Here is a 15,035-nt window from a genome sequence, read left to right on the forward strand (position 1 = left end):
AAGACGGACCATTAAACTTACTTTAAACTAATTGATTTATATGTTAAAATAAATAAGGATGTACGTTATATTATTACACCTAAAGATTACATGAACACATTACTGACATTGCAGGAGAATTTTATTTTAGATTCCGTAAAATTATAGCATACATACAAAAAAAAATTACGTACAATAAGAAACTGTATTGTTGTCATATTTATACAATGAATACAAATATTAATTCTTGTAAAGTAAGAAAGTTTTAGTTTGTACATAACTATATAATAAAGTCGAGTTAAAATGAGTGAATGATAATTAAATAGAGTTGCAATTGAGTGAGTAAATTTTCGAAGAGCATTTGCTCAGATAAAGCGGTGAGGCGGTGAACTGGGGCGGCAGCGGCAGGTTAAGCGGCGAGGAGGTGTCCCGGGCGGTGTCGATGCGACGCGAAGTGAGACAATCCGTCTTCGTGACCGCTGTGTAAACATCGGCTTTATGAGATAACGGATGGCTTTCCTCACCTAATAATGCTACCTTTAAAATAAACTCTCAATCCTACAGATAATTCACAGGACTGAGGTTGACATTGTATTCTTATTGTTTGCATTTGTTTAATTTAGTTTTTTATCACACGTCTTTTATGCTTACAATTGTTACAATAAAGAATACTTTGAGTTAGGCACCAAAGGCAATCTTATTATGACTGGCATAAATACAGCCACGTGAAATTAAGTTGGTATTAAAAATAGCAGTGTATTTGAATAAAAGGTAATGACAAGTTTTATACAGCTTTGAAAAATTAAGCGAACTGGCCGTTATAAATTGAAAGAATGAAATGGGCAATAAAAAACCGGTTCATTTTTTCAACAACTAGCCTTTTAATCCACACCGATATGAAATGCGTTTCAATAGAGTACGGCCGCGTCATGAAAACTTTATCCCCCGAATTATGAAATATCAATTCAATTCATATCGTGTTAGCTATCGCTCGCTACTCGAACTAGAAAAAAAATTCTTAATTAGAATCCTATGTGTTCTTTCAGACTATGTCCTACAAATTCAAACAAACATCCATCCATCCATTAATAGATGGATGCACCATCTAAACATTCGCATTTATAATGTTAATAAGAAGTAAGATTCAAGCAGTGATATATTTCATTCGTAACACTCATTAATGTTTTCTCGAAATGTGTGACGTGTAAGTTTATGATGCATAAAATGTTTTTGATATTGTAACTGTCTACAATAGGGAAAATATAATATAGAACCATAAACAACAGAGAAATGTAAGGAATTTAATTTGCTTAGCTTCAGTAGAGGAAGCCGTAAACAAGTGGGTTGCGAGAGTACCGATTACGAAAAGATAAGGAACAACTGACTGTCATAAAATATTAGCGGACGGGAAACACGAACCTTGGCCGCATCGTGTGGCGCCCTCGATGGTCTAAAAGCAGGCGCTATGAAGGGTCGCCTCCGTTTAACGCCCTGTCCCCGTCCTCGACCATGCTAGGCTACGAATAGTTTACGATTGAGTCGCGCTCTATGAAATTTTCAAAGCAAATAGGGTCAATGTTTGGCTCGCTACTGATCGCCGCCATGATTCGTTGTGAATTATGAAATTATGCCTATTATTACCTTAATTATTACCTTCCTTAAATATACCGGAAAGCTAGAGTATGCTACTAGGCAGACTCTAGCGCGATGCCAGTCACGTTTATATTGAAAAAAGGATCTAAGGATACTAATCACAAGTGTCTGTTCGCAGAATTTGCGCAGCATGGGTCGTTGGAGGTCCCGGCTTTGCTGCTGCGGTGTGCGGGCGCGAGCGTGATGCCACCCGGCGCGCTCCCCGCGTGGCCCAACGCCGCGCCCACCGTGTGGCCCCCCGCTATGCCGCCGCACATCGCGCTGCTTCTTGTGCTGTGCCTCGTGCGCTGCGATACCAAGACCTTGCTGCAGGACAAGCTGGGTGCGTGTCCACTACATAACACTACACAACACACACACACATACACACGCCTCCGAAATATTGTATTTCAGATCCCATAATATTTTAAAATCGCTATTTATATTATTTTAGGAAATCTATTGGTTATTTACCTTATTATTTTTACATAACAGATAGCGTTACTTTGTTAGAGACTACCAGATGTCTTAAGATCTTATTACATATAATCGAGGTTAGTGTCAGGTTAGTTGTCCCATTTCAGAGTCCTCACAATAATTGAAGTGTATTAAAATTAAAATCATAAACATAAGACTGTCTCATTTTTTCCCTCAAACGAATTACAATTAACATTTAAAGTCGGCTTCAGGAAAAAAGGGGAACAATAATTAAAACAAATCAAGTGTACGAAAGGCGAAACGTAATTCCCGTTCCTCCCAATAACGTACAAAGCGCTTCCCCGAGCGTCGCGCATTTCCTCGTCCGTTCTCAACTCTCCACAGAACTGCTCAGAATAAACACAGGCTTTAACGACGACATAGCTTTTTATCTATTAATTCTAAACGCTTTGTTAAAATATTACCATTTGCGTCAGTTAAAAACAAATTTAAAGCATCATTTCATTTCTTTTTAATTCGTCGTTCGTTATCCAACCGAGCCTCGGTAGAGGGAACCGGTCCGCTTAGGCCGCCTATAATTATTTTATTGGAATCTTAAATCCGATTTAAAGTTGTCGAAAACATCGCTCTTGTGCTATTAAGCATAGTGCCTTCAAGTTATAAACTGAGAAAATTTGTTAACATTACTAAATTACCCTTAAATTTACAATAAATTGGAGAACATCGACTACGTCAAGCAAGGAATTTTACGTTTTGTTAAATTTTATCTATATTTTTATGAATCATAAAATAAGTGAGTCCGCCGTTAATGCTTTAAAGGTGTTATCTGCGGCCACTCCGTTTGAACAATAGTGGGCCCGAGCGAGGGGGGGGGGGCTGGAGGAGGCATGGTCTCTGATGGATCGTAAAGTGTGACCTCGTTTCTTTGTAACAGCTTAGAGTATTCATTTAGAACGGCTTTACATATCGGTGGAACATTTTATTACTGGAAGACTTTGTTGAATGCACCATTCCAGTTATACAATAGTAAATGTTATTAAATTGTGAAAATAGAGAAATGTTAATGAATATACTTTCGCTCGTAATTAATCTACGGCAGCCAAACCAAGAAGCTGGGCTGACTGTTCTCCAATAACACTCTGGAGAAAGAAAAAATTACACCTTACATTTCACAGTTGGTCAAAGCTTTATACGGTCACTATAAAGTGACCATACCTCCTGCAGACCCCCTGTCAGTCGGGTAAATACATAGCGATTACAATTTTCCTTTTCCATGGTGAGGGTAAAAGACGCATTAGATTATCACAAGAGTGGTATTGAAAGCGGAATATCTATAATACTTCCGAATTCACTCACGTTTGCATGCATTCCACGGCAAAGGTAATAGCGTGAAATGTATCATTTCCTTAAAGGGCACACAAAGGTGTCAATACGTACATTTAGATGCGATGCGGCAGCGTGCGGCTGCATAGGGGTTACCCTGTACCGTGTAGTCCTTTCAACCGTTCGCCCGCCGACGCCGGGGAAGGTCCTGTCCATTGTCCTCCGAGTTAAGCTCGATAATAATATTATGCCATCCGTTCATATTTTATTCATGGAAGCTATTCAATCCTTTGTTCGCTGTTTGAACATGATTTATTTACTCGGTCTTTTATTTGTTGCCCAAATTTGCGTCAAACGATTTGTTTTGCATTGTTCGGAAATCAGAATACAGATAATTCTATAAAGGAAGAGGTAAGGACTTGTTTGACGATACGACTGTTTTTTTTTTTAAAAAGAGTTTAATCTTGAGTATTATTTATTAGGACACACTGTCATTTTTACCAAAAAAAATAAAATATTTGAACACCTAATACAAATAAACGGAACAAAACAAGTCTAGATAACATTTCAAGACTATTCATGACTATTTTGTGCAGAGTGAAAAGTGAGAAACTATTTTTGCAATATAATGCGCATACGTGTACATTTCGAAATGCAATTTGGTTGCCGGCGCGCGGGGCCACCGTCAGCCGAGCGCCCTCGTGTACCGCTACTTATTGGAGCGCAAGCCTCGCGTCTGTACCCAAGTTCTTGTTACTGCATTGCATCGAATGTTTTTTAAGGCCTAATAGTAATACTACTAAATTGTAAAATAAATTTACTCGTCGCGAACAGAGAAAGAGTCAAACTCAAATGGATTACATTTTATTATTTTGTAGTAGGGGAGCCCAAGCGGGGATTTCGGGATTTCCTAAAGCACGGCAGATTAATATACAGGGGGATACCTTGTACCCGGTTAAGTACCTCCACAAAACATGGGGCCCATGTATAAGGCCGAACCGTTTTTCTAATTTTTTTTTGTCAAATCAGGCGAATCCCTCTACATAATCGTCAGATAATGAGACAGTACGTTTAGAACATAAAGATAAACCATATATATCTTAATCTGACGCGCTTGAGTATTTCAAAATGGCGAATTTTTTTGCACATTATAAAAATGACCGCGAGTTTGCGACCCATCGAAATCGTCAGATTAGTGAATGAGAGCTTTTTTTGGTGCACTTAACACTCCCTTAGAAAATCTGACGCGCTCGATAAAAATTTTTTTTTTTACATTTTTAAAAATCTATAGCCGCTTCCCCCACTGATGTAAAGGTATATATCATATAACATTTTTTTCTTCTTATCATTTAAGCTTTGCATCCCAATAGGTCTCTACGATGCTCGAGTAAATCCCCATTTAGCCTCGTGGGCTCCCCTACTATTGTGTTTATACAGATTTATAGGATTACGATATTGCAAAGTAAACGTGACTATTTATGGAGTAACTTAAAACAACATTCATCACAGAATCGATAAAGAACGTGTAATTAACATTAGGGATTAAAATAATTTAATTTCAAAATTTGTGAAATTTAACAAAATTATTATTGTCACGTACATTGTCTTACATATGTAAGATGTACAGCGTGTCTGAGCAGTTAGTTGTTGCACAAAGTGTCTGCACGGAGCTAGCAATAACAAGCACCACTTTGACCGCTCAAATGGAAGCTTGTGTAGATAATGGCTTTACAGAGATTTCGACCCAAATCAGGCAACTTAACACACTTTTTGTAGCTGCAAGCTGTTAAATCGATGCCCTAGAATATCGAGAGCTTCGCACAGAGCACACGCGCCCCAAACACATCTGTTATTTGTTATAAAACTTTTACGTTAATGACTTAAATTATGTTAAAAAAATAAAGCAATGTTATTAAACTATTATACCGTCTAGGAAGTGAAAATTTGTTTAGCATTTTTTTTTCGGAAACAATTTAGTTTCCATTTACAAATAATGTTTATTAAATTACCAAAATGATGTATATTCTGATGTATTTCAAATGTATTATGTATGGATATTAAGTAACAAGGCATAACAACAACCTACAACATTTTGTCAATAAGTTATTGTATTTAGTAGTTGAGGAGACGGGTCCCAGGCAAGTTGAAACTGAACGGCTTCTATTTATTCATTGTCGAAGAAATACTCGTAATAAACAATTCTGAGGCTGTTTGCGGCATTCGCTTTTAATTATATTTAACTTAGGGGACAGAATCTTACAGCTTGTTGTCAAAGAGAAAGTAATTTTGAATAAATCACGAAGGCGACGCTCGGAAATCAAGTGACGTCACTGAAAGTGCTTTAAGTTTGTACAATCTTTGTTAACGATGCAAATTATGCTCTAACACAGGTACGAGCTCCGACGTGCTGCTAAGACCAGTCATTGTTTAAATAGTTACCTACTCTCGATAATGAAATTTCTGCATACACTAATTTACAATAATATAATAAAGCGTAAAAACATACTTCTTTCTTACTCTTCATCGAGATTTAAGTTGAGCTTCATCTGCCCTCGGCCCGGTGAAGCTGTAAATGCCTCTTCGAAGCAAACAGTGGAAATTCAGTCACAAAAAATACATTTATTTATAACGCAGAATCGTAGTAATCACAGCATATTTTTGAATGATTGTTTTTGTAATAAAATTCCCTATGCTCACGACACGCTTTAAGCTATATATATGCACGCCATTAAGCTTAAATAGGGTGAGTTAATTAAAAAAAATAGTTATGTAGCAAAGATGGATGGTTGTCATGGCGAAGGCCTTCGTTGTCTGCATTTGAATTTTGATAATAATGATATAACTTGAAAATTTACCCAATAAGAAACCGCACAGGAACAACTAGTATAACATAGTTATAAAACAGACACCTGATGAAAAATAATTAGATACTAGTATCTAATTTGTAACCTTATGTTCAAGCACCGGCTCCAATAGAAATTATAAAAGACCATAACTATGTACAACGCGGTATGTTACATTAATATGGTGATTGAATTAAAAATTTTAATGCTTTGATAATAAAACACAACATAGTATGCGTGTTCTCGTTTCTCTTTTATTGATAAATGACTAACAACACGAAAAATACACATTAACAAATAAATTGAACGGTTCTCTCTGATAAAAAATTATTCATTCAGCGAATCAATATTCTGTTACAAATCACTATCGGTTTAAAGAGAACGCTAAAAGGGATTGAATAAATTTGCATGACAAATGCGTGTCGCATCGAAGTATTTTATTTTTCGAAAGAAAAATATGAGACGACCCCGGGCCCGGTGCGGCGGTGGCGCGGCGGCGGCTCGGCGGCGGCACGGTCGAGATTCGACTCTATTTCCATAAATAATAACGGAGAACATTGTCGGGAGACTTTTATTCGCTTCACCAATTTGCATGTCCTTATCGGAACGAATGGGAGCCGCGCCGAGGTCACAAAGCGTGTGCTTCATTCAAATAAATTTTATTTTCATATTCGGAGATCGTTATATTTTACGATAGAATGGCCATCTTTTATAAACTCCCAACAAATCATGATATCGCGGAGAGCTCCGGCCGGCGCATTGCCCCGGATGACAATTATAAGTTCTGCTCTACGTTCATAGATTCGATACCAATGTTCTTACGCGCTTATTAAACCTTACAACTTGACTGTTTGATCTTTTTCTATTAGCCTTGTCCATGTATATTATAATATATTGCTAGTATTTTTAACAAAAGTTGTAATTTATAAACAGACGCACTTACTAAATTATTCAAACTTTCGTGAAACATTATCATTAACTTATATAGGAACAGCTAAAACACTCACGTATATACGAGTATATCTGGTGTCGGCACCGACGAGTTTTGAGCCTATCGGGGGCCCTTTATGAGGGTGAGTGGGACTGGTATTGTTTCGCGGACGCGGCCCGACGCTCACTCGTGGTCAGTGTATAGTATAAGTTAGACGCACTTACATATGACAAAACAGGCTACGTTTGCATTTTAAACATACCATTGCGATTTCTTCAAGAAGAAAGAAAGGACCTTGTCAACGTATTTTTGTAAGATTGCAAATCCACAGTTATGCGGCTTGCATAAGCTTGCGTAAACTTTTTTTTTGCTGTTTTCAAATTTAATACTTTGTACAGATTCTTCCTATATATTGCGTAATAAAAAAAATACTTGGTACTCAATAATAATTTGAGTAATTTTAAATTAATTCTACTTACTGTATATCTGAATTAACTACATCCTTACGCACATCCCATGTTACACAAGCAATTTTTTTAACATTATAAATATAAATCAGTGAAAACCAATGTTACTAGTGTTTATTATAGGTATACTACGCGAGGGACGTCAACCGTCGTCAAAGTTCAATTTATAGCAATAATTGTTGTGACGTCGGCGCTCAAAGCTGTGATGTCACCTCACCTGTCGAGATAATGAAACGCCGTCGCGACAACAACGCTTCTCTATTAATTATCACTTCACTACTCACTCATCTTAGCCCAGACATGTTACCTGAAAATAGTTTCATGTTTAATTGAAATTCTAGAGTATGGACTTTAAATGATTAAGCACTTTGCGATTTACGTTTGTTTTCGAGAAGTATTCATATTGCGGAATAAAAGTGTGTGACATAATTTTGCTGGTCTATAATTTTACAATTAATTTTTTTTGTTGGCTGAAATAAATACTTGTGACCTTTTGAAGCTAAATTGCATTATATTAGGCATAATTACATTATATATATTTTTATATTCCATTTTACCTCTGATAAGTATTGGTCAGAGATCTTATGAGACTTTATGTTTTATCTTGTTTATATTAGTTCTTATGTTATAATTTTACTTTTATCTAATTACTTATACAATATTTAATTACTTTTATATATTTGGCTACGTTTAACAAGTTACATTTTTATTACTTATAAATTTTTTAAATTTTTTCTCTTAAAGTTATGATTTTTCCGAGTATATAATTACATTATATTTATTGTTTCCCTTTTGTGGTATCTTGGATTCGCATTTGATATCTTTTGAGAAATTCAATCAATACAAACGAGAAACTGTCGGAATATTTGAGAAGCCGTAACGTAATATTGCCAAAAGTCTACTCTCTAATATGTATTGACATTTATATCAAAAATATCCCAACGTTATACTTAACGTGGGAACGCGGAGTTTTATTTGACCGTCGTAATGCCAATGTATTTTTTGTCTGTTATAAAGAAAATATATTTATAACATGAAACTGTTTAATCAAAGCATAGTACATGTATAATTGTGACAATTAAGGCACTCAAATTCATACCTCGTACAAATAACACCAAACGTTAAAAACCTACGAAAAATAAAAAACAAACATCCAAAATTTACCTCAATTATGTGACATAACTTTAAATTTTTAATATAATCTATTTATCTAAATATAAAAAGCTTCCAAACCTATTTAGTTGATATTAATATTATACTTTCCTGACGACTTAAATTAAGATATAAATTGAGTTGAAATATTTCATGAAATACACGACACATGTCATTCATTTAGCCGGCGCGGCGCGGCGTGGGATAACAAGCGCTTTTTGCAAATCCTTGCCTTTATGCGATGATTTCATAACCTAATATTCGAAGCAACAGTGACAGGGCTGAGAGAATTAATTCATTCAACCCTGAATAAGTAATAACAACCCCATCCCATACATATTTAAGTTCCCTACTTGTGTAATTTATGTACAGATAATGGCCTCTTTGAAGTTGTTATTTGGGAGAAAGTTATTTTGATTAAATTTCGTGTTACGCTTTTGGAATGTTAAAGTGAAGGGACAAAATCGGGTCAATGTTAAATTGTTGAACTCTTTCTATTGTTAAGACGGAAAATTACCATTTGATGTGAGTACTTTGACATATCTCTCATTATATCTAATTTTTCATTTACTATTCATGTTATCACAACATTTTGTGTGATAGAGAAATAATATGGTGATAGTCATTTAACGAGGTCACGTGCTGATCAACTATACTAAATAACTAGTCCATTAGCTAACGCAGGGTCGGTACGCTTTATCTGATCTACACACAGACATCATTAGACATATAAATACACTCGTGACAAGTTCTTGCTTTATTCAAGACTAGCTGTCGCCCGCGACTCCGTCCGAGCGGAATTAAAAAACAAACATAATAAGTAGCCTAAGTGTTCTTTCAGACTATGATATACATCGATGACAAATTTCATCGAGATCCGTTGAGCCGTTTTTGAAATACCTTTAAACATACATCATCCATCCATCCATCCATCCAAACATTTGCATTTATAATATTAGTAAGATATAAAAGTGCGTTGTGCTTTAAAACAGCCGAAATCCATATTTAAACTTTAAGATCGATCCAAATATTATTTCAATTAATTAGTGTGAAACAAAGTATAAAAATTTTGTTTTTCGATCGTAGTTGTCGATCTTTGAATTAATTTAAATACCTTGGATAAGCAAAAATGTTTCTAGAACATATATTATTTTGCCGGGAAACGAATTTAAGGTTAATTTATGGCTGTGATAATGATAAGGAAATAACAGAGCTCCAGCGCAGCGGTGGAGCGCGAACCTGATTGCGAGAGATAATTGGAGTAAATGCAGCGGTTGAGCCTTTGATGTCAAATCACTTGTCGCCGGAATAATTGAACAACGAAGGCCGGACTGCAGAACAGCGCGGCCGGCGGCGGCGGGGCCTATTAATTAGGGCGGCTTCTCCCGCGCACACACGCATTTTCCTATAAATCGGCAATATGCTATGCAACTGACAACAAACAATTTTAACTTTAAATTCAAACTATATAATGTTTAGAAAAAATGTAAAGATGCAAGTGAATATTTTGGTAGATCGAAGTACACCTTTATATTACGGAGTTATTTGATCATGAAATTGTAAATAAAATCCTCGATCTTCGTCCACCTGACCTGAATCCCCACTATATCTTCTCCTCTGTTGACTTATAAAGTTTTAACGTTTCAAGAGATTCCTAATTGCTTTCCTCTACGAGGCGCTCGATGGCAAAACTAACTGAAAAGGAAAACAGAATAACTAAAAGAACTGTTCCAATTTCGCTTTGCTTTTAGTCGGATGGTTTTCTTTTCAGTTCCTTATTTAAAAATTAATCACAATTATCTAATTAGGTCTCAATAATTACGGACTGTTGAATAATTACATTAGGAAAATCAAAATAATTGATTTACTTATTCTATTTAAGTTTGAATCGAGATAAATATAAATTATTCAACAGCAGCTAAAAATATTTCTCGACTTCGTGAAATCTCTGTTACAACTGTCACCTTTAAACATAGCTAAATTTACAAAAAAGGAATCTTCAAATTCATTACGTTGAAAAGAAAAACTGTAACTTGAAAAAAGTATAAAATTTGTGATATAGGATGACGTTTTCATTGTCTGAAAGGCAAAACAGCAAAATGCCTAGTTCATAGCGATACCTTTCCGTTCGACCTAGCTATAGACTTCCCCTTGTCAGTTATTCAAACATTTCCGAAAATATATTTTCTTTGCATAAAAAAAACAAAATATCATCGCCAACCTTAATCGGTCTGTTTGCAAATGTTATTTATTCCTAAATTATAATCGATGTGTCCATATTTATATAATGCAAAGTTGATCGGGCGCGGCTCGTCGCTGTCGTCTATCAATCTTAATAAAACCTCCAAAGCCATATTTTTCTTCGTTTTGGCACGAAGCTACGCGACGCAGCGTCAATCAGCCTGATAGACTGGTGCTATTGTACCGCACTCCGGCTACGTCACATTGACGAGTTTCCGCTGCGCAGTGCCAATATTATACCTACTATGGATATTTTTTTTAACCAAACGACTTTATCTTGTTACTTTTACTCTTTCTGTGGATGGTTATAATTGCAAGTCACTTAGATTTTCGCATTTTGAAGTTTTGGACATTACAGTGAAATCTCGCATATCAATTAAAAAATACGGATGACAAGTTGAAACGTTACTACAAGTATTTGTTACTACCAACATAAAAGAAAAGAGAAGGATTCTGTTACATAAGCCAACGCCACTTGTTATGAGCATATGCGTCCTATCCCTTGTCCTCTTTACAAGTACTGAATCAAAGCCGTGGCGAGGCGGGCAACCGCGCACTAGGTACCGGGCACCAAGGACCGGATGCCGATTGGTTTCCTTTACTTTGTCATCCTATTTACTGTGTCATTAATACCTTGATCTATGTATATACATAACATCTAGTACATATGTACTATGTTCTTCATCTCGTTAGTACACTTTACGTGTACTTTGTACGAATATTACTACGAAATTAATGTGTAACTATTAACAACTGTAAGATTTATAAAATTACGTTAAATCATAACAACCGTAAGCAAACAGTCTAAAAATAAGATGAATACATTTATCTTCACAATTCAACCCATTAGAAACGTAGGTACCTATGATAGAAATTGAGGTTACATGAACAAACAAATCATTCGATCAATAGTATTTGTTTGTTGTTATTCAGGGCTTATCATTTTCTTACAATTACCATGAAAGTGAGAGAGGGGACACTACTGTCGCTGTCAGTGACATCGCCATGATAACGGCATGTATCGCCGCTGTCACGTAATGACTTATAACATTGCCGCATCACAAGTAACTGGTAATAATTAACACATCATTTTGAAAATCTCTAACATCCGTGTGGATACATAGCAGCACGCATTAATTTTCTTACTCGTAGTAAATATGCATCATAATGAGGCGAAACTGAGCACAATGTCGACCTGCTCTTTGCATGAGACATAAAGTATGTGGTGAAGTACACTTTGGAAACTTTAATGATAGGAATTACCTCTCGCAATGATGTGACACTCGTCGCGAGCCACGGCAGAGGGCGGCGGAGGGCGGCGGAGGGCGGCGTAGGGCGGCGGAGTGGGTGTCGTCTGAGAGCCTGCAATTTGCTGCTAATTTACGTCATTTCACTCGCTCAGAGCAGAGGTCGATTATGACTTAGCTTTGTGAGAAATCTTCAAGACAAAAGCGAATAAGTGCTTCATACCTGCATTCTAAGTGTTAAGCACCAATTACAACAGCTGCGATAGATCTGATCTCTGCTCTGAATAGTGTTAACACTTAATCATTGTACAGTAGTTATGTTAATTAATCAAGGCACAATGAACTAATATACTAGATGTTCAAAGCTAGAAAGTATTTAATTTTGCAGTTTATGACATGTACTAAAACATGTAAAAAGTTTGAATGTTTTTTTTATTAAAATTATTAATTTTAATTAAAATTTATTTAGTACCTCAATCGACAATAAAAAGGATAATATAATTTTATAGAATGTATTTTAGACGATGTACAGAGTAAAGAAAAAGAATATTGCTTTAAATATTTCTCATAGCGTTCCTGGAACAACTAGAAATTCCTTTGATATCTTTTCTTTTACAAACATTCATTCAATTACTGATGTGTAGAAAATTACCGCGAAACGAGTTCATTTTTATCTCACTTCAACCGTTAACATTTATATATTTTGTAACTTTTGATTAAAAACAATATATTTGAATCTAAAACAATTCGTCCACATTTCACCAAAAATGTTTAATTTCTTATTAACGTATATTTTTACAACATAGTAATTTGTTGTGAAATGACGGTGTAATTTGCACGAGCGCTTGACACTTGAATGGAGGTCAGAGGGGCAAAGGGCGTCTCGCTCCGTGGACCCAAGTCTAATTAATTAGGGCCTAACAAACATGAATGGTCGCATGTACTGACTAACCTGTTTCCATCTATGTATATTGCTTAATCACCTAAACCTAAAGTATACAACTTTATTATTATCCACTTTACATACAGTTACAATACAATGTAAGTGGATTATATCTGTACATAAATACTTGTTATTAATTGATCGGTTTTTTGTTATTTTGATTTAGTGCTTCGCAAACTAACGGAATTACTTCTTTACAACAAAATGTAGCCTACTAAAAAACAAAGTGTTTAACAAAATCAGTATGTTTTGTTGACATCACGGTAGTTGTTATTTTGAGATTACTATTTAAACGGTATTGATTATTGATATTATCTACTCAGACTTTGAAAAAGCATTTGATCGTATAGATTATACTATCATATTAAACAAGCTTCAGCTAGGAATCCACGGAGATCTTCTGAGGTGGATACAGTCTTACTTAACAAATCGTTCTGTTGCTGTCACCATAAGCGTACAGGGTACCCCAGGGTTCTCACCTTGGTCCTTTATTTTATTGTGCTTACTTACGTTATATATAAATTGATTTACTTATTCATATTTACATATCAAAATTAAATGTTTTCCCTTTTCAACTATCAACATGAACATGATATTCTGTTTTTCAATTTTAATATTATTCCACAGTCATCAGAGTTGGCCTTCAAATTTGTTATTATAAAACAAGGAGAGTGATTATCAAGAGTCATAAATCTTTTCAATAATAATAGTAGCAATTCCGTAGCGGTTATAAGAATAATTTTCTCTTTTATATTTTAATTATCATCAACACAATGCGCCCTCCACCATTATGATCAACAAAAGCAGATGCCCCAATTTCCTAAGTGGCGCGCCGACCACGCTTCATTTAAGCTCTTTAATGATTCTGTTTACAATACAATCGCCTGCTTCGTTTGCTACTTCTCTTGATTACATAAAAATAACACTATAACGGATAACCCCACAACGCCAAACATTATGGTACAAATTTGAAAGACAATTTATAGCTAGCAAATGAAAAGGCGTTGAAATATAATGTTGTTTGTACAAGTTGTAAGATGTTTTATTCAGTAGATATATTAAATATTATTCCATCCTGGTAAAGGCACGTAAATTAAGTATTTGCTATTTTAATACGGTAGCGTTATAACTGCCAATACAATTTAAATGTGAACAGTCGCGGCCGCACGCGCTCCAATAAGCCCGCCTGATTTATTGCTAGCCGGGGATCAATTGTCCTTTACCTTTTTTAAATTAATCCGATTCATATTAGTTACTTTTACGAATAAAATAAAATTAAGTTTTTTAACTTTATGATGTGCAATTAGACATGTATTTGGCGCGTTTTCTGTAAAGTAACGTAACACTTTATTAAGCGACTATATTCTACATCTGTGCCAAATTTAATTGAAATTCGTTTACCCGTTTTGAAGATTACGTTCTATATATATTAATATGAAGATATGATATTATAAATACTAGCGTTGAAATAAATGGACAAGCAACAACTTTGGACTTTAGGTTGAACGGAAGTGTGCGACCCGAACCTACCAAGTCACGAGGTTGCCTTCGAAAGGCGACTTCCGCACCACTTTATCGCTCTAATGGCTCCTCAAGGGATATGGCTGGAAGTCATCGCAAGTTATCGTTCATATAACTCGCAGAGAGCTTTTGAAATGATTGTAGACCGTACGTCTTACGATTTAAGATATTGTACTAAAAAATTTAAATACTCTTAGCAAATTTGGTATTACATTAGTTAGATGATCACGCCAAGATGCAAATGCAAATAATGTCTTTAAAGTAAGAGAAAAAGAATGGATTCTGCGGCGGATCAAACTCATAAGTTTTGTGCCTTTA

At 35.4% G+C, this 15,035-nt stretch overlaps 1 protein-coding gene across 1 annotated transcript in view; it reads left to right on the forward strand.

The window, feature by feature from the left end:
* LOC106719228 (nephrin) overlaps positions 1–15,035 on the forward strand; it is a 90,507-nt gene that overhangs the window by 9,908 nt on the left and 65,564 nt on the right. Inside the window, exon 2 of the mRNA XM_045684483.1 lies at positions 1,751–1,954. Coding sequence (XP_045540439.1) covers positions 1,816–1,954 — 139 coding nt within the window. The 5' untranslated portion in view covers positions 1,751–1,815. The remainder of the gene's footprint in view (positions 1–1,750; positions 1,955–15,035) is intronic.

Source organism: Papilio machaon, chromosome 1 (genome assembly GCF_912999745.1).
Source record: "Papilio machaon chromosome 1, ilPapMach1.1, whole genome shotgun sequence".
In the NCBI taxonomy this organism is placed as follows: domain Eukaryota; kingdom Metazoa; phylum Arthropoda; class Insecta; order Lepidoptera; family Papilionidae; genus Papilio; species Papilio machaon.